The sequence below is a fragment of the Xyrauchen texanus genome, chromosome 19 (assembly GCF_025860055.1).
Source record: "Xyrauchen texanus isolate HMW12.3.18 chromosome 19, RBS_HiC_50CHRs, whole genome shotgun sequence".
Classification (NCBI taxonomy): Eukaryota; Metazoa; Chordata; class Actinopteri; order Cypriniformes; family Catostomidae; genus Xyrauchen; species Xyrauchen texanus.
The window spans coordinates 40,737,214-40,763,215 of record NC_068294.1 but is presented as its reverse complement, the minus strand read 5'-3'; the positions used below and the strand labels follow the sequence as shown (position 1 = coordinate 40,763,215).

General features: G+C 40.2%; 1 protein-coding gene across 1 annotated transcript; it reads left to right on the top strand.

The window, feature by feature from the left end:
• Window positions 1-10,499: 10,499 nt before the first annotated feature.
• LOC127660079 (fibroblast growth factor 16-like) lies at window positions 10,500-24,080 on the top strand. Its single transcript, XM_052150143.1, has 3 exons — window positions 10,500-10,803; window positions 15,369-15,472; window positions 22,660-24,080. Exons 1-3 carry the CDS (start codon window positions 10,542-10,544, stop codon window positions 22,903-22,905), a joined length of 612 nt encoding a protein of 203 aa, XP_052006103.1. The 5' UTR covers window positions 10,500-10,541; the 3' UTR covers window positions 22,906-24,080.
• The last annotated feature ends 1,922 nt before the right edge of the window (window positions 24,081-26,002 follow it).

Genomic DNA, 26,002 nt, shown 5'->3' with positions numbered 1-26,002 from the left:
GTCTATCCCATAATAACCTTGCAAAACATCACAATCATGCCTCAAATCATTGACATCATCATGAAACAATCAATCTCGAGAGTTCTTTGGTGGTTACCAAAATCTGCCAATCAAAAGAACATCAACGTCAATGTCTGGTTGGAGTTAATTTGCCTAAAATTGTTTTGACATTAAAGGAAATGGGTCAAACCACAAGCTAAGAACAGAAAATTTTACTTACAAACCCAAATTCTCAAGCGGCCACGGTCATAACATTTAAAAAGACTCAAGAGGATAAAATAGCACAAGTGGTAACAGTGCTTTAGGGGCAGAAATATGGGGGTGGTGATTTTTTTCTCCCCCCAGCCTGTACCTGGAGCATATGAAACTAATTTGTATAACAAATGTTGGTTTTACACAGCATTCCTCAACCTCTGATGGTTCCTCAAGGCCTGGAGAGCCCCATTCGTTAGAGCTTAAGGCAAAGCAAACAAATTAATTAATACTATCTTTACCAGGTATGGCCAAGCCAAGCAAATGCTGTAACACAACACCATTACCTAAATTCGTATGCATCTGTCCATGTCTTCAGTCAGCTCTGGGACTTCTTGCCTCTCGCCCTTGACTGAAGTTCGAAGACCACCTGCATGAAAGAAGAGACCCAGCCTGTTATGTCTCACTGATGGAAAAAAATAACACAGAATCCAGCTCTGCAAACAGCTCGCTGCACGGATCATTTTTCTGCTCTGCTCAGGACACAGAAGTAAAATAAGAACAGATGATATCATGCACAGGGATGAAATAATTTTTTGCAGAATTTCAGCGCTTTCGCTTTATCTGTTTTAAACACAATATGAAAGGAGCCCAATGTAGTGCATGTCACCAGCCCAGAGTTAGAGTCAAGACTAGACCTTCCCAGACCCAGGCCAATATTGCACTCCCTGAATCCCAGAGCAAGACTAGACCCTTGAGGCCCAGATCCAGATCCAGACCAAGTACACACCTTCCAAGACCCAGACTAGACCCTCGAGACCTAGACCAAGACTAGTCCATCAAGGTCTAGTGTAGTTTAAGACCTAACCCCAAGACGCTGACTAATACCAGACCCCTTAAAGCACAGATCCAGACCAATATTGCACTCCCTGAAACCCAGAGCAAGACTAGACCCCTTGAGGCCCAGATCCAGATCAAGTCCACACCTTCCAAGACCCAGACCCAGACTAGACCCTCGAGACCTAGACCAAGACTAGTCCATCAAGGTTTAGTGTAGTTTAAGACCTAACCCCAAGACGCTGACTAATACCAGACCCCTTAAAGCACAGATCCAGACCAATATTGCACTCCCTCAAACCCAGAGCAAGACTAGACCCCTTGAGGCCCAGATCCAGATCCAGACCAAGTCCACACCTTCCAAGACCCAGACCCAGACTAGACCCTCGAGACCTAGACCAAGACTAGTCCATCAAGGTCTAGTGTAGTTTAAGACCTAACCCCAAGACGCTGACTAATACCAGACCCCTTAAAGCACAGATCCAGACCAATATTGCACTCCCTCAAACCCAGAGCAAGACTAGACCCCTTGAGGCCCAGATCCAGATCAAGTCCACACCTTCCAAGACCCAGACCCAGACTAGACCCTCGAGACCTAGACCAAGACTAGTCCATCAAGGTCTAGTGTAGTTTAAGACCTAACCCCAAGACGCTGACTAATACCAGACCCCTTAAAGCACAGATCCAGACCAATATTGCACTCCCTCAAACCCAGAGCAAGACTAGATCCCTTGAGGCCTAGATCCAGATCCAGACCAAGTCCACACCTTCCAAGACCCAGACCCAGACTAGACCCTCGAGACCTAGACCAAGACTAGTCCATCAAGGTCTAGTGTAGTTTAAGACCTAACCCCAAGACGCTGACTAATACCAGAACCCTTAAAGCACAGATCCAGACCAATATTGCACTCCCTGAAACCCAGAGCAAGACTAGACCCCTTGAGGCCCAGATCCAGATCCAGACCAAGTCCACACCTTCCAAGACCCAGACTAGACCCTCAAAACCTAGACCAAGACTAGACCATCAAGGTCTAGTGTAGTTTAAGACCTACCCCAAGACGCTGACTAATACCAGACCCCTTAAAGCACAGATCCAGACCAATATTGCACTCCCTGAAACCCAGAGCAAGACTAGACCCCTTGAGGCCCAGATCCAGATCAAGTCCACACCTTCCAAGACCCAGACCAAGACTAGACCCTTGAGATCTAGACCAAGACTAGACCATCAAGATCTACAGTAGTTTAAGATCCAACCCCAAGACTTATACCAGACCCCTTAAAGCACAGATCCAGACCAAGACCAAACTCCAAAATACAGACAAATACCACATCTTCAAAGAGCCAGATTAAGACTAGGCCCTCAAAGACCCATACCACTACCCATATTAAGACCTAGACCCATACCAAACCAAGACCAAGACTAGACCCTTTGAGACCCTGATCTAGACCAAGACCCAACTCCAATACTTAGACAAATACCACATTATTGAAGGCCCTGGTTCCACCTGGTATTAAGATACGTTTCAGGTGATCAGATCACATGTGGTCAGCCCTAAATACAGGTCTAAATGGGGTCTAAACTGTTTTGTGATCAAATCACAAAAACCACATACAAATGCGGTCAAAAACGCATGTGGCCACATCGCATTTGAGGTGTAAATGCGAATGCGTCCTGTATTTGTCCTGGCAGCAGTGAAACTCCACCCCTCACCTTTAAATAAACTGCTGCACTTATACAAGTTTAAACTTTGCCGTTTATGAGCGACGTTAAAAGGAAATAACCATCCAATCAGAAACATTTTTAAAAAGTGGATACATACACAATCATGAGGAGTTTCACGGATCTTCTTTAGTGTGTCTGATATCAACACAGATGACAAGCATGAACACCTGAAGCTCCTTTAATACAGGTAATCCACAAAAATAACTGATAATTCTGCTTGAAATGTTCAGTTTGTGCTTAGATTAAATTTCAGCTGCATCTGGGAGAAACATCGAGCTCGTTTTTTTTTTTTGTCTTAACTTAATTTGTTGCACTTTATTATTACGCAGTAAAACACTGACACAGCGATTGATGTGTGATGTCATGAAACAGAGACTCTCCCCCCCAAATACGCAAACTAGTGGTCACAGGAAACGCATTGAAGTGACCAGGTGTAAACAGCGATGTGTCTCACCTGACCACATGTGATCAGATCACCAGAGACACAACTAAATACCAGGTGGAAATGGGGCCAATGACTCAGACCAAGACTAGGCCCTCAAAGAGATATACCAAGACCTACACTAATATCAGACCCTCTATCAAAGACACAAACTAAGACCTACACCATTATCAGACCATCTAAGACCCAAAACCAATGCTTAACTCCAAGACCCAGACCATGATAGACACCATTGATGCCCAGATCCAGACTAAGATCAAACCCTAAAAAAAACCCAGACCAATACCAAACCAAGCCTAGACCCTCAAACCCAGACCAAGACTAGACCCTAAAGAACCCATAACAATACCCAAACCAAGACCTAGACAATACCAAACCCTTGAAGACCAAAACCAAGACCTAGACAAGTAACAGAGCCTCTAAGATCCAAAACTATGTCCTAACTCCAAGACCAAGACCAAGATAGACCCCTTGAGGGTCAGATCCAGACCAAGACCAAACCCTAAATCCCAGTCCAATGCCAAACCAGGATCAAGAATAGACCCTCAAGATCCAGACCAAGACCAAATCGAAGACCAGTTCTAAACATTTTAGGACCCAGACCAAGACTAGACCCCCTAAGACCCAAACCAAATCCAGATACTTTTAAACCCAGAAAGAGTAGACCCCATGTGGCCCAGGTCCAGAACAATACCTAACCCCAAGACCTAGACCAAGACTTGTTGATCATAGAAATAAGTTGTCCAATTTAATGACGTGAAATAGAGAAATTGTTAAAATTATTCAAACATGCCAGCAGACATATCACCCTGTAGCTCAAGACTGGTTGCCTACTGAAGCTTAGCAGGGTTGAGCCTGGTCAGTACCTGGATGGGAGACCTACTGGGAAAACTTAGGTTGCTGCTGAAAGAGGTATTAGGGAGTCCAGCAGGGGGTGCTCACCCTGTGGACTGTGTAGGTCCTAATGCCCCAGTATAGTGATGGGCCCACTATACTGTAAAAAGGCACTGTCATTTGGGTGAGATGTTAAACTGAGGTCCTGACTCCCCCCATTTGCCCTTATCAATCATGGCTTCCTAATAATCCCCATCCATTAATTTGCTCACTCTCTCCTCTCCACCAATAGCTGGTGTGTGGTGAGTGTACTGGTGCACTATGTCTGCTGTCAATTCATCCAGGTGGATGCTGCACACTGGCGGTGGTTGAAGAGAGTCTCCTGTTCACTGTGTAAAGCACTTTGAGTGTAGATCAGAAAAGTGCTATATAAATGTAACATTCATTCATTCAAACACTAAGCCACTTTGTACAGTGGTAAATAGCTTTTCTTGAGAATTTGTAATGGTGAAGATACCATGCCTGCTTATGGTTGAGGTAATTATCACATTTTGTATGTTGGAAATAGACTGTGGTCTTTGCTGAGACCATAAGCTGAGAACCAGATCCAGACCAAGACTTTCAGTTTTCAAAACCCAAGACCAAGGCCATGTTTATGTGGTCTTAAGCAATCTTAAGACCAATACCACAAGATCAAGACTCTGCACCAGCAGGCAACCCAGCGACAGGAAATAGCAGTCAAGCCCATTCTAAAGGCAGATTTATACTTCTGCATCAAACCTACGGCTAGGCTACGACACGCACTTCTTCAAAAATGTAACTGCACAGCGATGCGGAAGACAACAGCTGTGATTGGTCCGCTGTGTTACCAGAGACCGCCCATAGCATGACAAGAAATTATCTGTGTTAGCGTCACATTTTCTCCAAGATTATTTTATGCATCTAAAATAATTGTATGCATCTATAGCCACTTATCAGTGATCATGTCACATTGTGTTTGGACCCGTTTCGTTTTTTTTTCTGTTTACATCGAATAATAAATACTCCCTATATATCAGGTATATGAGTGAAATAATATTTGTCAAATTTCTACTCGGCAACGTTCCGATCTGTATGATGTTTTGACCATATGTTTGGTGAAAATAATTATATTTCAAGTATTCCAGCTTAAATATGGCTAAAACTTGTTGAAATAGTTCTAATATACTTGAAAATACATGCAATTGCTTTCTATAAAATGTGTCATACAGATCAAAAAAGTTAAATAACCTGGTTTATTTTTATGCAACCTGAAGAGAGCAAACAACTGTTGCAACAATAAACAGGTAAGATGAACACTGACCCCAGTTCAAGGCTCAAGCATGGTTAACTGGTGAAATTGTATTCTCTGAGATGTTTTGACATATTGGAGAGCAAGTGAGGTGCTGTAGCATGAGCTGTGATCTTGAGGTCACTATCTGCACTGTCTTCTGAGCATATGGGAACATTTTCAACGCTTACTCGTAGTCATAAATCAACCATGTCAACTTGCAAATACAGCTGACCAGCAACAAATGTACCTATAGATTTAAAAAACAAAAAAGTGAGTAACTTTTTTAAAGAAAATGTTTCACTTAACAAGTGGGTTTACATTGATCCAAGCTGCGACAAGTGTCATCTAGAACCAGCTAATTTAACTCACATGTTCTGGACTTGTCCTGCTTTATCTTTTTTCTGGGAGTCTGTTTTTGATTCGCTTTCAGCTATCACTTCTGTTAATATCCATCCCTCTTCACTAATCGGCTTGTTTGGAGTACTATTTCCTGATTATTCGTTGCCATCTCATTTCGCTGAGTTGGTAGCTTTTCTTACGCTGCTAGCGAGACGTTGTATTTTGATGGACTGGAAGGGTCCTCACGCCCCTTCTCGTACTCGGTGGATAAAAGATGCCTTATTTTTTGTTAAATTGGAAAAAATTAAACACTGCCTTCGTGGTTCCATGGTTAAATTTTCAAGAATTTGGTTACCCTTTTTAGAGCATGTTAAATCTCTGCAGCTGGAGGCAGTCCCAACTGACTGACTGACCACCCACCCTGCCCTATCAGTGTTGGTCATTTCGGTAGCACACTTTATTAGTCTTTGGGTTACTCAACTTTACCTACTGGACTTAGTTAAGGCTCACTTTGGCCTATGTCTGTATTATTACATACAGTTCTGTTATAATATATTATATACTGTACTAAACCTGTTAGTGGGGTGTAGGACTTTGTGTTGGTGTTTTTGTATTGATTTTTTTTTGTATTTTTTGTATTTTTATTTTTTTTTATTTATGTAGTTTTATTTTATTTATTTATTTATTTATTTATTTGAGTGTTTGTGTCTGTTGTTGTGAAAAATTCAAGAAATAAATCATATAAAAAAAAAAAAAACAAGTGGGTTTAGACCTCATGACTGTTTACTGTGCTGCCTGATCTTTTAATAAGCAATCTATTGGGTGCAAAATCATGCCATGCATGTCATATTAACTATGCGAATGTAAAATTGAGAAGTTACTTAATACTTTATAAAACCGAAGCTATAAAAAGGTCAAAATAACCATTTCTCATTCTGTTTTTCTTTTCAGTTAGCTTACAAGCTAACTGGTTAGCCTACTAGCAAAGTATGCAGCTAGATGATTCGATCTTCATAGATTAAATCTCATCATAGTGCTAACTGATTAGCCTGCTAGCCTAGCATATACCTTATGCAAGATACTACATTAACACTATTTATTTATTTATACTATTTATTATTTTTAGGTATCATGTTTACAAAGGACAACCGGAAAAGCTGGTTTGATGGTCTAGATCGAGATAAGTGTATATGTTTTGAACAGGGCTGAAACGTTTAATTAATGACGTTATCGACAACGTCGACAATAAACAATTGTCAACAAACATTTGCATATAACATATCATGAGATCATATGTAACTCTAATGATGACATACAAGAGGCTATCTCTTGGGTTCTAATGGGGATAGGATGCTGTAGGGGACTAAATCGAAAGTTATCATCCCTATGCCCTACTCAAAGGGCAGACACCTTGAAGTGGGTACTCTGAAGGGAGCATAGCATTTTTGTATGAATGTACTCTATGCTAACAGTCTTGTGGAAGGGCCCTTTGTAAAAAGATGTATTTTCTTACTTTTGTTTGGAAAGACCCTTCAAATGGCATCCCCTTCCAAGGGTGCAAAAATGCTGTTTGGAAATCGCCCAATCTTGCACGGCAGACTGTGGACCACCTCCAATCAGCAGGCCCCACTGGCATGAAGTTGAACTGGGGGTCTCTCACTGGAGTTAAGCAAGACAGGTTCATTCACTTTCATGTTGATCACAGGCGAAATGTTTGTTTTACATTAGACTGGCACCATTTGTGACATCATAACTGACTGTTCTTGGATGAGCTAATGCCTTCACTTCAAAAGACATTCGGTTACGCATTTGGAGGTCTGGGTATATAGACCTTACAAAATATCGGCAGCCGAGTGTAAATCAGAGAGATGTATAAACATAGTGATATACTCCAGGAGTACATGCTCCATTCAAATTAGGCACATGGATATCACATGTTCATTTCTCAAGTGTCACTTACATAAGCGTTTCTATAAATGTTCATGTCTAGAGCACTTAAACAGAACACATATAAAAGAGAAACATGCATAACATGCTGCGTATACAGTATGTCAATACTTTTTACTTCTGGTTCATACATTTTGCAGCAAGGTTTATTTGAATCTAGATACTTTAATCTAAAATTAGTAATAGGCAATAGGAATCACGATGACACATAGGTCTGTGCCTGTTAAAGAAATGGGGGGCTTTTATAAAGTTATAAGCTTCACATTTCTGCCTTTAAACCCTCCAAAAACTGGGTGTGTTGGACACATCAGACATATGCTTTGCAGATGCAACCCTGCCCTGATTTGTGAGGTACACGTGGTTTGCTGGTCGCCTCTGACTGCGCTAAGCAGGCATCATTTCATCTACAGAAGAATCCATATGAAGTTTGTGGTCATTTGATATATTTCTCCTTCATATTTCATATGACGCATGCATTTCACATTTTATGAAATTCCATCTGCATGCATTCCCTACTGCTCAACTTTAATCAAATAAGTCATCAACCTGTTCTTTGCTCCTTTAATTCCTACAGTATATATCCAACAGCTGTCTAGAGTTGAGGGAGGAAACACCTGCTTACACAGAGGAGGTGGAGAAAATGCTTCCATGAAAACTTCAGACTGAGGCTGCATCTCAATGCCTAGTGAGCTGCCTACCAAGACAGCATTTTTGGGAATCGCAGACGTGTACTGCATTTTTGCATATCATAGACGTGTTAGCTGATTCTAAATGTGCCACTGATGACCAAAAGTCCCGTTCACTCACAATGTGCCTATGATGCCCAGATATTGTCATATTTGAAGGCAGCTCACTGGATTTGAAGCCATTCACATGATTTTGAAATTGCTGCATGGTTATATGATGGCCAAAAGACACATAGGACGTGCCTATGATGGACACATTTGTCACACCTAAATTGTTCACTATGTTACAAGTTGCTGCACATTCCTATGTGGCCCAAAATTGTTGAATACACCTGTGATGTTTAAAATGCTGCATACACCGGAGATGCTCAAAACAGACCAATGTGCCTTTGTTGCCCCAAAGTGCTGTCTAGGTATGTAGCTCAAAAGGTTGTTGCATGCATCTGTAAAGCCTAAAACCTGTGATGCCCAAAAATGAGGCATGCGTGTATCCCCATAAAATGCTACACCCTTCAATGATGACCAAAAATACTGCCTAGGTAGGCAGTTCACTAGTTTATGAAGTCGCTACACATGTATCTACTATGTGCAAATTTGCTGCACGTGCCTAAGATGCCCAAAAATGTTTTTATGTAGGCGGTTCATTAGGTTTTAAAGTTGTTGCATGCATCTATAATGCCCAGAATACTGCACCCAATGCCAAAAAAGGCACATCCATACCCCAATAGAATGCTGCAAACACCAATGATGCCCAAAAATGCTGTTACGGTACAAATTTCACTTGGTTCTTCTGAGGTTGCTGCACATATCAATGATGCCCAAAAATGCTGTCTACGTAGGCAGCTCATTAGGTTTTGAAGTTGTTGCATGCATCTTATCCCAAAAATACTACATCCACCTGTGATGCCCAAAGAAGCACAGGCATATTCCAATAAAATGTTGTGTAAAACAAGATGCCCAAAAATGCTGTCTAGGTAGGCGGTCCACTTGGTTTTGAGGTTGCTGCATGCATTTTGATGCCCAACAATGCTGTCTTAGCAGGCAGCTAATTAGGTTTTGAAGTTGTTGCATGCATCTATAATACTCAAAAATACTGCATACACTTGTGATGCCAAAAAACTCACATCCATATGACAATACAATGCTTCCCGCACCAATGATGCCCAAAAATGCTGTCTAAGTAGGCATTTCATTACGTTTTGAAGTTGTTGCATGCACCTATAATGCCCAAAATGCTGCATCCACCTGCTAGACCCTAAAATAGGAAGGAGTGTATCCCGATAAAAAGCTGCGTGTGCTAAGATCCCCAAAACTCCTGTCTAGGTAGGCAGTTCACTTGGTTTTAAGGTTGCTGCACACAGCAGTGATGCCCAAACATGCTGTCTAAGTAGGCAGCTCATTCAATTTTGAAGTTGTTGCATGCACCTATAATGCCCAAAATACTGCATCCACCTGTGAGACACCAAAAGAGCCATGTTTGTATACCGATAACATGCTGCGCATGCCAAGATTTCCAAAAATGCTGTCCAGGTAGACAGTTCACTTGGTTTCAAAGTTATTGCACGCATCTGTAATACCACTTGGATGCCCAAAAATGCTGTCTTGTTAGGCAGATCAGTTGTTTTGAGGTTGCTGCACATGATAATTTTGCCCAAAAATGCTGTCTAGGTTGGCAGTTCCCTTGGTTTTTAGGTTGCTGAATGCGTCTATGATGCCCAAAACTGCTGCACATGCCCAAGATGCCCAAAAAGTGCTAAGTAGGCAGCTTATTAGGTTTTGAGACACAGCCAGAAACTCCTCCAGTGACTTGTTACGCACTATGGGTATACAGTGAGAGACACTGTGATCTACAATCAGACTGAGGTTACGCAGCTCATGGTGTCCTTCGATTAGAGGAACAAACCCGCATACATACAGAGAAACAGACAGTCTGAGAAACTTTATGAACACTTTTTCATTGATTTGCGCGGTTTGGACATTTGTGCGGCGTGAGTGTTACTTTACGCACACACAGATCAGTCGCGCGCTCATTTCTGCTCCAGTGTTTCATCAGTGATGAAAGTTTGAGGGGAAACTCACCATTGCCATGCTGAAGGTGCAGGGATGTCATCCAGGCGTGGCTCGGGGAGGATATGGATGTCTATATAAGTGACTCGGTACACACTGATTCACAGATGAAATGAGCGTCTCTCTCCTGTCCGGTCTCTGAGCACACAAGTTTTTCTCGTTATGGCAGAGGTGACTGGATTTCTCGGGACCATCGATCTGGATTTGCAGGCGTTTCCAGCGCTGGGGAATGTGCCTCTGTCGGACGGTCTGAATGAGAGATTAGGTCTGATTGAGGGCAGACTGCAGCGCGGATCGCTCACGGATTTTGGCCACCTGAAGGGCATCCTGCGCAGGAGACAGCTCTACTGCCGCACCGGCTTCCAGCTGGAGATATTTCCCAACGGGACGGTACACGGGACTAGACAAGACCACAGCAGATTCGGTGAGACAGCAGTTTTGGCGCGCGCACCTGGGTCACTGTACGATATGACATCTCACACATACCAAACAATGTCTTTTACTGTTAATAAATTGCTTTGGCATCTCAGTCGCAATTAATTCATATTAATGTGTGTTGGGATCACAGAAATCCACATATTTTATATACAGCTCTGGGAAAAGAAATTTCTAATTTCTCCCAAATTTCTAATAAAAATATTGTCATTTAGAGCATTTATTTGTACAAAATGACAATTGGTCAAAATAACTAAAAAGATAGTGTTTTCAGACCTCGAATAATGCAAAGACAAGTTCATATTCATTTATAAACAACACAATACTATTGTTTTAACTTCAGAAATTAATATTTGGTGGAATAACGCTGATTTTCAAATCACAGTCTTGGCATGCTCTCTACCAGTCTTCATATTGCTGGTGGGTGACATTATGCCTCTCCTGCCGCAAAAATTCAAGCAGCTCGGCTTTGTTTGAAGGCTTGTGGCCATCCATCTTTCTCTTGATCACGTGCCAGAGGTTTTCAATGGGGTTCAGGTCTGGAGATTGGGCTGGCCATGACAGGGACTTGATTGACCTGGAGCATTGGCCTGCTGGTAAAACCAATCCTCAGAGTTGGGGAACATTGTCAGAGCAGAAGGAATCAAGCTCTTACAGGATAACCTCGTATGTGGCTTTATTCATGCATCATTCAGAAAGACGAATCTGCCTGATTCCAGCCTTCCAGATCATCACAGATTCTCCATCTGGTCATCCAATGAGACCTGGAGAGGTCTTCAAGCCACAGTGCTTCGGTGACGATCTGGGGGTGCTGAACAAGGTTGGGGATAAGCCAAAAAACATCCCCATGATGAAAGACAAAGAAACATACACTTAAAAATAAAGATGTGTCCAGAAAAAAGCCTATAATGACACAGTAAAATCTGGCGTCAGATACTCAGTTTTATTTGCACCTGTGATGGCCAAAAATGCTCCATGTGTCTATATGATTCGCTGAGCATTGACCATCCGTCACTCAATCAATCTGCTGTCTGGTAGTGTGTGTGTTTGTGTGTTGCATGCAGAAAGTCCCCACCTTATGGGAATGTGTAATAGAAACATCACTCGTAAGTTATGAACAAATGTATTCAAATGCTTCATTTGACAGTTTCGGTTGTCATCGCATTTCTTTCATATTGCAATTGCATGCAAGTGCAAGACATAACTTGTATGCATAACTTGGGCAGAATTCATGGGTGATTATCGCACAAGAATGCAGATCTGAATGAGTGGGGCACAACAAACTTTCTTCACAATATTGACAATTTTAAGTTTCCCTGAAATTGGGGCCCATGCACTACGTACGGTGACCCCAAAAATAGGTTATTCGATTTTAATCATTTTTTGAAAACTAGAAGTATTTGGACCCTTTGTGGTTGCCCGATGTTAATGGGACATAGTTAATGTGCTGAACTACACCTGTGTGACTTCATACAGCCACTAAATTCATCTTGAAACCAGTTGTCGAAAGGTCATGCCAAAATGGCTCAGAAAAGTGAAGGTAGTTCTGAGAAAAGCTCTTGCAGCTTTTGTTTGCAGATGCCACTTGCTTTGATACTTTATCGTCCAATGTGATGACATTCAGACATTTTTAGTGTAACTGAAGTGTTCAAAGTGTGCTTTTTGTGGCAATAGTAACAGATCTCTCAGTCTCACACTTGAAATGCCCTCGGCAGGGTCACAGGTGCTCCTCTGCAGCAGAAAGCAAGCTCACAGCGTGAGGTTGTTTTTCTCTAAAAATGTGTTCAAAGGACCCCGACCGATGCAGGCACAGACACTACTAATTACAGCGCTAATAAATCAGTCAAGGAGTTCTTGGTATTACAATGATAAACAAATGATAGCAGAGCCCAGACATGAGCATTTTTTGCATGGCTCTGATCCGTAATCATTGTGCAGGTGCAGCCCTTGCTTTGGAGACAGGAATAGCTCTAAATTAAAGCATGACCACTGTGGAATCCAGCGGTAATGCTTGTTTTTAGGCCGAGACAAGCTGCTTTACTGGATTGGGTGGTCTGCGGTCATGTTTCTGGCATCCTCAAGGCAAATGCGAGGCGTTTGTCGGTAATGTTGCGAGTTGGCAATGTCTTTGATTAAACGCATATGAAACATGCTTCTGCTTAACTGCATCTGAGAGATTGCAGTGTCGTCGTTTGGCATTCAGATCACAACATAATCAGTCCAGGTGGTGGTTGAAGACCACAAAGGTGTAGTTTTTTGCCTTAGTCTTTAATCAAAAGCGTGCAGACAGCTGATTTCGGACAAGATCGGGCTCATGCACATGGAATATTGACACAAATGCATCGTGATGCGGACAATTCACCCATAAATGAAAACCGTCTTCATTTAATCTCCATCATGGTCTTTCAAACACGTATGATTTTCTTTCCTCCATGGAATGAATAACAGCCTTAGCCACCATCCACTTTGACTGTACAGATGAAAAGATGCTAAGAAAGTGAATGGTGACTAAGACCAACATTCTGCCTAAAATCTCCTATTGTTTTCCACGGAGGACAGAAAGTCATACAGGTTGGGAACAACATGAGGGTGAGTAAAGTCTATGCAAATATTCTGAGATTGTTTACGTCTACATTGTGCCATCTTATGAACACATTGAATAATGTCTTCAAGTCTTCACTTAAATGTCCTGTTCTTGTAGGTTATTTAGACTGTGCCTCAATTTTGTAACTAGTAGTCTGTTGAAAGCTTACTTTTATGACAATATACAACCTAGCCTTGCTCAAAACACACCAGAAATGTGATGACCATAACTAAAAACACAGTTTAAAGGGTTAGATCACTCAAAACTGAAAATCCTGTCATCATTTACTCACCATCATGTCATTCCAAACTCATACGACTTTTTTATGTGGAACACAAAAAGAGATGTTTCATTGAATATCCTGGTCTGTCTATGCAATACACTAAAGTGTAAAGGACCCAAAAGTATCATAAAAGTAGTCCAAGTGATTTTGTACTATCAATCTCCACTTTCACTTTCACTTCTTTTGTTTTTGGGTATTCACATTATTTGTGCATATCGCCACCTACTGAGCAAAGAGCAGAATTTATAGTAAAAAAGGACTTCGATATTGATCTGTTTCTCACCCACACATATCATATCGCTTCAGAAGGCATGGATTAAACCTCCGGAGTTTTATGAATAATTTTTATGCTGCCTTTATGTGCTTTTGGAGCTTCAAAGTTTTGGTACCCATTGACTTGCATTGTATAGACCTACAGAGCTGAAATATAATGGAAAATTGGAAACTGACTCAAGTTGAAGTTGCACATGAGAAAAATACTCAATTAAATGTCTAAAGTAACATATTAAATGTACTTAAGTATCAAAAAGTAAATGGCATAAATAATGGCACAGCTGTTCATTGTTGATTCATTCACACTGTACCTTTGTGTAGAAATGGTAACTACATTTACATTTATGCATTTGGCAGACGCTTTTATCCAAAGCGTACTTACAGTGCACTTATTACAGGGACAATCCCCCGAGCAACCTGGAGTTAAGTGCCTTGCTCAAGGACACAATGGTGGTGGCTGTGGGGATCAAACCAGCGACCTTCTGATTACCTGTTATGCGCTTTAGACCACTACACCACCACCACTCCATTATTCACTTACAAACTGCTAAATATTACACATATAAACAGTTCTCCAGGAAAGGCGAGAGACTTGAACAAATGTTAAGGCACGTAACTTTATCAGAAGTAGTGGCTGACCAATATGGGTTTTCTAATGGTCGATGCCGATATCCAGAGAGCAGCATTGTGGATATAAATGCTGATAAACAAAATGCAATTTAACAACAGCAGATCAGATGTACACAAAATTTCTAAAGAGGAAACAAACACTTATTTTATGCAATATTTACTCAAATTTGCAAAAATTGAAAAGAAAAAGTCAGAGTTCGGAATGGCATACTATACAGATATGGCAGAATTAGTAAGGGTAGTATGGGTAAGTATGCCATTTCAAACCCAGCCAAAATCTTGACAACACAAAGTGACACATATATTGGTATATTTAGGAACTGACACAAAGGAAAGTACATTTTTAAAAATGTAGTGAAGTAAAAGTTAAAGTCATCAGAAATATTATACTCTAGTAAAGTACATATTTGTACTTTGTTACTATAGGCCTCTGCTTGGAATCACATGAGGGTGAGTAAATTATGAATTTTATAAGGCTTGCTGGCCCCTGCTAACCCTGCTGGAAAAACAAAAACAGAACAGCTGGTCATCACAATATGTTGCGTTATGGATTCTGGTGTCCCAAACAAGCCCTTTATTCATCAAGTGACCAACCATCTTCAGCTGCGAAGTGATTGCCACCATCCACTCTGTTCGAGCAAGACACATTGTACCTAAGAGTCAGTGATATTTAAATGGCCTGCTGGCTAAATCTCCCTGACACTCATATACTCAGTTGATGCACAGCTGTGCTGCAGTTGTAAAGGTGTCTGTACAATGTCTGACACGTGTTATTCTGTGGCAGGTATTCTGGAGTTTATCAGTCTGGCCGTCGGGCTGGTGAGTATACGAGGCGTGGATGCGGGCCTCTATCTGGGGATGAACGAGAAAGGTGAACTCTATGGGTCGGTGAGTCAAGCCTCCGTTGCGCTCACACACACTCCAAACGCATTGCACCAATACACGGTTCTGCTCTATGAAGTGTACCAATAGGAATGTAGTCGGTGCTGAAATGGGGAGCGGACGGCAACCCATCCACCATCCCATATGATGCAGATGTACAACATTAAACCAGACAAAACAAGCCATGTTTACACTGTAGCGAGCCCTGACCTCTGATCAGTGGGGTCTGATTGCAGTCTGGCTCACCTTGTTTGTGTCTATATACATTTTCAAGAGCGTTCAATCTCAGCGAAGAAAAATGGCCTCTTCATTTCACTCCATACTTAAAATATTTACATATTTTCCAGGGACACATGAAGCGTGTACAATATACACACCCACATATCGTGGATATACGAGCTGAGAGAGCGCCTGGCTTTGTGCATATCTCCGTGCAGTCGCGTGAAGACCGAGCTGGAGTGTGCAAATTGTAAGCAAGAGACCTAGAGATAAAAGTGTGCTACAGGATTGAACTTACTTTTTGCATTCTAGCAGAGAACCATATATAGGAAAATGCGGCTGGCCTCCCCCTCCGCAGACTTCGCCATGCTTGTGGGAAAAACATGCTATCAGATTTCGGCAGACAATAAGCGGGGGCCCCAGCGAGTTTCTGTGGATCTTGAGTTAAAACAAACCTATTTAAAGCAAGAAGAGAGATGACTTCACGTGTAACGCGATAGCATCCTATTAAAATCAAGACTGTAAGCGCTGGTCAGCGCGCACTCTTACTACAAATCACCTGGAGGTTCAGGCCTGGGTTCAACACGCACATTTGAATGCATTTCTGTTGCGTAAAATTAAAGGAACCAGTAACCATTTGACCAAAAAAAGAAAATGATGCCATCATTTACTCACACTCATGACGTTCCAAACAAGTATGGCTTACTTTCTTGCATAGAACAAAAAAGGAGAAAGGTTAGACGGTCTCAGTCACCATTTACTTGGTGCAAAAATCTCCTTTAGTGTTCAACGGAAGAAAACAAAGTCATGCATGTTTTGAATGGCATGAGGGTGAGAAAGTGAAAATTTAAAGGAATGTTATAGGGTTCATTAAAGTTAAGCAGAATCAACATATTGTTAATTGGCACAGAAAACATTTTCGACTCATTCCTCGTTAATTATAAAGAGCGAAAATGGTGGTTACGGTGAGGCACTTACAATGGAAGTAAATGGGGCCAGTCCATAAACGTTGAAATAATTACGGTTTCAAAAGTATAGCTACAAGATATAAACAATATATATTAGTGTAATAAAATAACTTACTAACCTTTTCAGTGTAAAGTTGAGTCCAATATATTTAAGATGAGACCCTTGCATTGGACCCCCTTTGCAAGGCTGCCGCCGCTCCCTGCGTAGGGTACCAACCCCCTAGGGAGGCACCAGTACTTTGTGAGAAGTGTAAGTGCTATATATAAAGATAATATGTTAGCGAAATTAAATAATTGACTTTTATAGAGTGGCATAGACAGAAAATAACCACACTAAAAATGGGTGCCAAGTAGGTCACATTGTCATTTATTTATTCATTCTCAGTTTCATAAAATTGATTAGACTGAGAACAGATTTAATTCGAATTTTCAGGTTTTTTTGTACAATATATATACACACACTTAAAAGGCCACTTTATTAGGTTCACCTGTACATCTACTTATTCATGCGATTATCTAATCAGCCAATCGTGTGGCAGCTGTGTAATGTATAAAATCATGCAAATACAGGTCAGGAGCTTCAGTTAAGGTTGAGTGTAAAGAGAATGATGCGAACATCTAAAAACATCCAGTGAGTGGCAGTTCTGTCGACGAAAACACTTTGTTGATGAGAGACGTCAATGGAGAACGACCAGACTGGTTCAAGATGACAGAAAGGCTACAGTAACTCAGATAACCACTCTGTACAATTGCGGTGAGTAGAACAGCATCTCAGATCGCACAACATGTCGAACCTTGAGATGAATGAGCTACAACAGCAGAAGACCACGTTGGGTCGCAACGTGGTCTTACCATTTGTGTACCTCAGCAGAAATCCAGATTTGTCAGACCAGGCGATGTCTTTCCAATCATCTACTGTCCAAATTTGGTGAGCCTGTGCCCACTGCAGCCGCAGTTTCATGTTCTAAGCTGACAGTAATGGTACCCGGAGGGGTCTTCCGCTGTTACAGCCCATCCGCCTCAATGTTCGACAATGTGTTGTTGTGTGTTCAGAAATGTTTTCTGCATAGCACTGTTGTAACATGTTTATTTGGTTTACTGGCACCTTCCTGTCAGTGGACCCGTCTTGCCATTCTCCTCTGACCGCTGTCATTAACAAGCCGTTTTCACCCACAGAAATGCCACTCACTGGATGCTCTTTGTTTGGGCACCATTCTCTTTATACTCTAGAGACTGTTGTGTTTGAAACTCCAAGGAGTTACAGAAATACTCAAACCAGCCCATCTGTCACCAACAATCATGCCACACTCCAAATCTCTGAGATCAAATATTTCCCCATTCTGATGGTTGATGTGAACATTAACTGAAGCTCCTGACCCATATCTGAATGGTTTTATACATTACTCAGCTGCTACACGATTAGCCGATTAGATAATCGCATGAATAAGTAGATGTACAGGTGTACCTAATAAAGTGGCCGGTGAGTGTATAAAGTTGATTTGAAGTCAAAGACTGATCTCTAATAGTGTGGGTGGGCCCAGGCACACCTGCAGCTACGCCCTTGCTTTAAAATTGAAATCTTTCTAACACCAACTGCTTAAAACATTCCAAAAGTATTTTGTATTAAATTTAGTTAAGTTTTTCTTATCTTATTTTCACTATTATATATGTTTGTATACAAACCTAAAGAGAAACATTTTCAATTACATGCATATGTACACACACACACATTTACGCATTTGGCGGATGCTTTTATCCAAAGCGACTTACAGTGCACTTATTACAGGGACAATCCCCCCGGAGCAACCTGGAGTTAAGTGCCTTGCTCAAGGACACAATGGTGGTGGCTGTGGGGATCGAACCAGCAACCTTCTGATTAACAGTTATGTGCTTTAGCCCACTATGCCACCACCACTCCACACACACATATATATATATACACACATACATACACAGTACTGTGCAAAAGTTTTAGACTATTGTGAAAAACTTTCAATGAGAGGATTTCTTAAAACAATAATGACAATTAGTTCATTAATCAATTAACGTCATACAAAATACAGACAAAACCTAAATCAATATTTGGCGTGAACACATTTGCCTTCAAAACAGCACCAATTCTCCTACTTACACCTGGACACAGTTTTTCTTGGTTGTTGGCCAATAAGGATGTTCCAAGCATCTTGGAGAATTCAGCACAGTTCTTCTATCTATTTCGGCTGTCTCAATTGCTTCTGTTTCTTTGTGTAATCTCGATGTTCAGTGGGGTGATCTGTGACGACCATGACATCTGTTGCAGCAGGGCTCCCTGTTCTTCTATTCTATTCTATTTGCAAAAGGATATAAAATGTATATTTCCTACTGACACACTAAAGAAGCAGATATCAATCTTAAGACATTAACCATCTTAAGACAAATGTTTTTGTGAAACATCTTATGTGCCTAAGACTTTTGCACAGTAATGTATGCATTATCGTGTTAAGCTCAGGTTGACCCGCCTGTGGGCCTGTGAGAAGAAAAGTATATAAAATATATGAAATATTAATAACTACAGTCTTGACCAACACAAAATAGGTATCGTTTGAAAGCTTAGAAGCTCTACTTTTTCAATGCATGTTGACATTATGACCAAAACTTCAATGCATTGAAATTTGCAGACAAATCAGAAGTGGTCCGTTTTGATCATATATATATATAAAATTTTGCTCTGAACATATCAGTCAGTAAAAAATCAAGGTCATCAAATAGCCATGTGTCATATGTTGTTGGAAAGCTCTCAAAGAGTAGAATACAACCAGCCCATTTGTTTTACTCACTGACAAAAATATAGCAAGTAATAATAGCTAAGTATATGTCTTTGACAATTATGTTGGTGCTGCTTATATGCCACGTTTTTGCTTGTAAATTACCTCCAATTTGACACAAACCTATAAACAGAGATTTTTTCACAGTTACGGTTTCTTATGGTTAAAAACAATAGTTGTCAATGGAATAATCATAATTATTCTCATGATTTCCAGCCAGTCTTTAAAAAGCAGAATAAACCAGCACCAATGCCAAATTCGGTAATATCTGTAATTTTTAAATAAACAAGGGATGAGTTGAAAATCATGTTTGTGGTAATCAACATTATGCTACATATGCGGTCTATCGAGCTTAACTTGTAATTAATCCAGAACCTTCCTAAAAGGTATTTTGTGCCAAGTCAAACTGCACTACTTTACATCAAGGCCATAGAAACTGTTAGTTCATGGACTGATGGGATGCCCCTGGGTAGATACTTCAAAAGTTTGAGTAAACAGATGAGCTCAAATCTTTCTGTGATTGCTAGATATAATTAAACAGCCACATATTAATTTATTTGCACCTTTAGTATTTTTCCTGGCTTATTTTTGGGTAAAAACTAACAGAGCCAACTGTTTAAAACATTTGTTAACAGAACTTTCAAGGCTAACTTTATTTTAAACACTCGTTTTAAATGTACTGCCTTGACCCCAAGACTTGAGCCTGGCCCATAGCACGACTGTTTTTTGGCAGGAAACATGATGTAGCCCCAGTGTCCTCCATTGTTCTCAGCGGTGTAGTCAGCCAACGAAAGTTCACCTGCTTAACCCGAAGCCATTGCTCATGGAGTTCTGTCAGCGCTGTAGTAGTAGCAGCCCACACAGACTCTCTCAGGCTGCTGTGTTTGTGTGAGACGGCCTCGTTGCATCATGGGGGAAGCAGACAAAAAAGGTTTTAAAGACAGATTTAAAGAATGATTTTGGGTGTAAACTGCAACGCTTGCCTGTAATGACTTTCCCTTCTCTGGTGCAGCGAGCACCTGCTGTCTGGCCCGAGATAGTTTCCACTCTACTCATTTTGCAGTGGTGACAAGGGTAAACTGTGCACTGTGAGAACGGTACAGCAACACGTCTTCACACCCATATGCTTTCCAATGCATCTGGAGCTCTGTAAATGGGAGGTGCATGCTAGCACTAAAACATGCAGTTACACGCTTACACAAGCTGGGTGCTCTTGATACACAGAGACATCACACCACAGGATGTTTGGCTTAGGATGATTCTGATTGGGTTAGGGCAGGAACAGAGTCACACTTTGATTTATCATCTTAGACCTTTAATGGTTTGTCTTGGTGAGGGAGTTTATTGTGGCAGGACACAAGAGGTTTCCAGTTTTGCTATTGTAATTAAAAATAATAATGCAGTGCACATTAAATCTCCAAATCAGAAGCTGCATCTAAAACTTTTCTACACCGTTCTCTAGTGTATTGCTGCATTCACATCCTGTTGGAATAACGGGCTGACAATTCAGAGCGGTTTACGTTCTTGGACTGAGAAATTATTTGTTTCATTGGTGGCATTCGTAATGCCAAAACAAATCCTTATGTGCCTTTGTTGTTTATGACAGCAACACTTTTAATTACTACATTAATTCATCTCTAAATGCTCTTGCTAAATGCTGAAGAACAAAGAATGTGCTCTAGGTAACACTTGCTATTATATAGAGGCAGCAGCCACATTGTTTCATTTACATGGTGTCACAACTGTCAAGTCAGAGGTTTCGTAATAATTACAAGCTGTAAACTCTGAATTAGAGTTCTGCGAACATGAATCTTAATTACGGTAATTCCGACATGATGTAAAAGCACCATTAGTAGCGCTATTAGTGTGTTCACACTGAAAATGCATGAAAAGAAGTGTACGAGTACACAGATGACAAACCATTGTAATTAATGGCGAAATTGGGGCAAATAGCAAAACTTCTGAAGACTCCACCTTGCAAATGTGCACAGTGAATAGCACATCATTGGGACACAGTTAGAATGTAAATTTAAACAACAGTGAGGCACTTACAATGGAAGTGAATGAGTCCAATTTTGAATGGTTTCAGGCAGATGTCACTGCAATTAATAACACAACGCAAGTATGCGTTGCATTCTCAACGTTGCCACAAGGGGTGTTATAGCAGACCTTAGTGTGAACTGTCCGCTACAGTGAGTTTTCCATTTCAAGTCACCTATACTGAGAAAATGCATTGAATTTACACGATTTAATCATGTACATCTGTTTCACATAAATCAATTAAGATGCATCAACATATCTTTTCCTCTTGGTTTAGCTAATTCATTATTTGTCAGGAAACATCATTTGTTCAAGTCATTTCTACAATGAAAATTTGTTATTTTTATATTACCTATTGTCACAAATATTTTTGTCACATTTATGCTGAAAGGTTATGCTTGTTTGCTAACTTTCTGCTAGCAATGGAATACATTAACATGCTAATGCTAATAGTAATTGCTCCTAGAGTAAAGCAACGTCCAGCGTTTTGTTGTGTGCCCATCCTCAACCCAAGCAAAAGCTCCACTATTCAGCACAATGGTAACTCAGCATAACAGAATCGGTTCTAAATCCCAAAAAATAAATAATATTAAGTAATTTGTTGTGTAGATCACAAATAATATGATTAAGTAAATCAGACAACCTTTCTTTTTTTAATGTACTGTAAAGGCACAAACAGTTGGATAATATAGCTGATCAAGTTATGTGAAGTCTATATATTTAGAGCAATTACCTGAATCATAAATCTAGTTTAATGGCACAAACTTTTAAAAAGGTAACTATAGTACAGAAATGCAATAAGTTATGTGTTCAACCGGGCCGTGTGTTGGCAAAGCACTCGCATCGGTGTACGAGTCATTTCATAAAGTACGTTTCTTTTGAGATGATACTACACTTCGAAAATGTGTACTCTAGATGGCTGAGTGTATAGTGTATAGTGCATGTGCATAGTGTATAGTGCAAGCACATAATGTAAAGAGCATAGTGCATAGTGCAAGCGCATAGCGTATAGTGCAAGTGCATAGTGCAAGCGCATAGCGTATAGTGCAAGCGCACAGTGCATAGTGCACAGTGTATAATGCACAGTGTATAGTGCAAGTGTGTTGTTTGAGACAGTTAGAATCTACATCTAAACAATGTTCTCTTTCTGGTTCTCTTGCAGAAGAAGTTGACAGCAGAATGCGTTTTCCGTGAGCAATTCGAAGAGAACTGGTACAACACATACGCATCCACGCTCTACAAGCACGCAGACACTGAGAGGTACTACTACGTGGCCCTAAACAAGGATGGCTCGCCTCGAGAAGGCGGTAGGACTAAAAAGCATCAGAAGTTGACTCACTTCCTTCCCAGGCCGGTTGAGATTGAGAAGATACCCCAGGCCTACAGAGACTTGTTCCAGCATAGGTGACCAGAACATCACCCAGAGTTGCTGGGTTGGAGGCTCAGATGGGGAAGACAGACACTGAGGAACATTAAGAATCACAAGACCTTCCTTCTCTCGCCTCGCAACTGTTTATATTTGGGTTCTGATCCAAAATGAGGAGCCCCTCTCCAACGGTGACTGAGATAAACAGTACGTGTGTGTCCTGGATGGCTCTGTTTCCTCTCCTTAATGGGTTTCAAACCACAGAGGAGGGGGAACATTCCTGCATCCAAAGCTGGTGCCAAAAGATGTCTTGAAAAAGAGGTGTTGACTTCAGGGTCACATGACATGCATGTCATGCAAACACCCTTTCTTCTGACAGTCATTTGTTGGATCCACACTTCTCTGCAAAGTGGATCACTTTTTCGGCACGGTCCCTCTGGAAACAACAAGGGTCAAATCTAAATAAGCACCTAAATGTCTAAAGTTCAAAAAGACTCCTTTGCCCATCAACTGCCTTAAAGGGTCACGTTGAAAGGTCATAAAATGTGGACACAGCACTTGCCAAGAAGATGGACATGGGAATATACTCCAACCTTCCTGTAGGACGAATGCAAAGCAAAAGTGTAACTTTAAGGTCACTTGGTGTGAAGAAAAATGGCCAGCTTCTATTAGAAAAACAAACAAAAAACATCTATTTTGAATGAAAAAGCAGCACTTGTATGTTGGGGAAAAAGACTTGCAAACATTGCCCCCCACTTAAAATGTACAGAATCAGATTATCTTTGATATTTTGGCATCTACAACTTTTAAAAGGTTCAAACTGATAATTATAAAAGGCAAAACATTCCAATTGGTAGAAAAAGCGACTACAGCTAAGGATATCACTTTTTATTTAAGATGTAAAAATGTATGGTGCTTGCAGAAGGGTTTGGTAGAGGCTTCGGTCATTTGCCTAAGAGTGACTTATAATGTTCAGGCTGTCAGGAACATTATTAAAAATGTAAGTGAAAGACATGTAAATATGGATGAACCTATTTATAAGATGTACAATATATTTATTTTCCACATATAAAGTATAATTATAAATCTCTATATAAATATATTTATTTATTTCAAAGACTCTATTTTGTAATGAACTTGAAGTTATCGGAACTGTAGATTCTACTGAGATTGTACGGAAGGGCTGAATCATTTGACCTGAATGATCGACAATAAAATTGTCCTGCTATCAAGTATTTGTCAGTGACCATATTTGCACAATTACACAATTGAAATCACAATGTAGACATTAGCGTAATTAATTGAGTACTTTTTGGCATGTAGGCAGGCCCAGATGGAATTTCTTTTTTTAGCATTTCCTTAATTTTCTGGAAAATCTGTGGAATTCTAGCCAATTGATTTAAACATAGTAAAATGTTTTTGTTGAGAGAACTACACTTAAAGGAATATTTCGGGTTCAATACAAAAACTCAAAAGACAGCATTCGGCATAATGTTGATCACCACAAAATTTATTTCAATTTTTTCATTTATAAAAAAAAAGAAAAAGCGAAATTCTTGGTTGTTGAGGCACTTGCAATCAGGGTTGTGGAGTAACGGAATACATGTAACCGGATTACATATTTAAAATTCAAAATATAAGTAACTGTATTCCACTACATTTACAATTTAAATGGTTGATAATCAGAATACAGTTACATTCAAAAGAGATTACTTTGCATTTTATTGTCATTTGTTTCATTTAATATTCCGTCCTTTCAGTTAGAAAACATTTATACACATAAATGATGAGATCCAAAGTGCATTTGAACAGCGGTGAAACACTTTCTTATGATGTGTTACATTCATACGAGCAGACAGAGAAGTACGTTTGAAGTATGTTTGGTGCAGAAGAAATAGAAATAAAACTTGTGTAAATTGTCAGTTTTACGCTAAGCTAAAATGCTATTTCTAGCCATTTTACATGCACATGTTACCCGACACGATCATATTTGTTTATTAAGACATCCACATTAGAAAATGTATTCTTCTCTAGTACGACCTTTAATATTAGGGTAAAAATCTTATTCTTGATAATCATATTTGTATTTTTTTCCTGTAAAAATATCGAAGAATCCTTAAAACAAGATCAATTTGGGTTTTTCAGAGAATGTATTTGTAACATGTATATTTTGTCTGACTGTACTGACAGAATTTCTATAGTCAAAACAAGTGACAAAATCTACCAGTGCTGAAGAAGTAATCCAAAGTATTTAGACTACTCAAGGTCAGTAACGTAATCTAACAGGATACGTTACAAATTACATTTTACAGCATGTATTCTGTAATCTGTAGTGGAATACATTTAAAAGTAACCCTCCCAACCCTGCTTACAATGGAAGTGAATAGAGCCAATCTGTAAACATAGAAATACTCACACTTTCAAAGCAACAATTTATAAACCATATTTGTGAACATGATTAAAGTGTAATACAATCTTAAACTTTTCTGCTCATATAATACAGAAGTTTTAACAGAATAATTAAATGTAAGTGCTCTTATAAAATTTCAAGCTTCACATTTCTGCCTTTAAACCCTCCATAAAAATGGCCCTAGTCAACTAAATTGTAAGTACCTCACTGTAACCTATTTTTTTCTTAACGAGTTTAAATTATTTAATTTGTGGCTATGGTAAATGGTCTGCACTTATATAGCACCTTTTCAACCTTAGCGGTATTCAAAGCCCTTTACACTGCACCTCATTCACCCATTCACCCACACATTCAGACACCAATGATGGCAGAGCTGATATGCAAGGTGCTAGCCTGCCATTGGGAGCATTTTGGGGTTCAATGTCTTGCCCAAGGACACTTCAGCATGTGGAGTCGTGTGGGCCAGATATCAAACCACCAACCCTACGATTAGTGGACAACCCGCTCTACCACCTGAGCCACAGCCGTAGTATTAAACATACTCAAATTAGCCAAAATATTTACCAAGTATGCATGTGTAGAACCTAAAAATTCCCTCAAATTCTGCGGGCAGATTCTATGCGAGCTTGGCTTGGTTGATGCATTGTCCACTTTTAAGTTCTCGTTTGAAAACAGCGTTTTCCTCCAAACATTTTCGAAAAAGCCCGATTTACATATAATTAGGAAAAC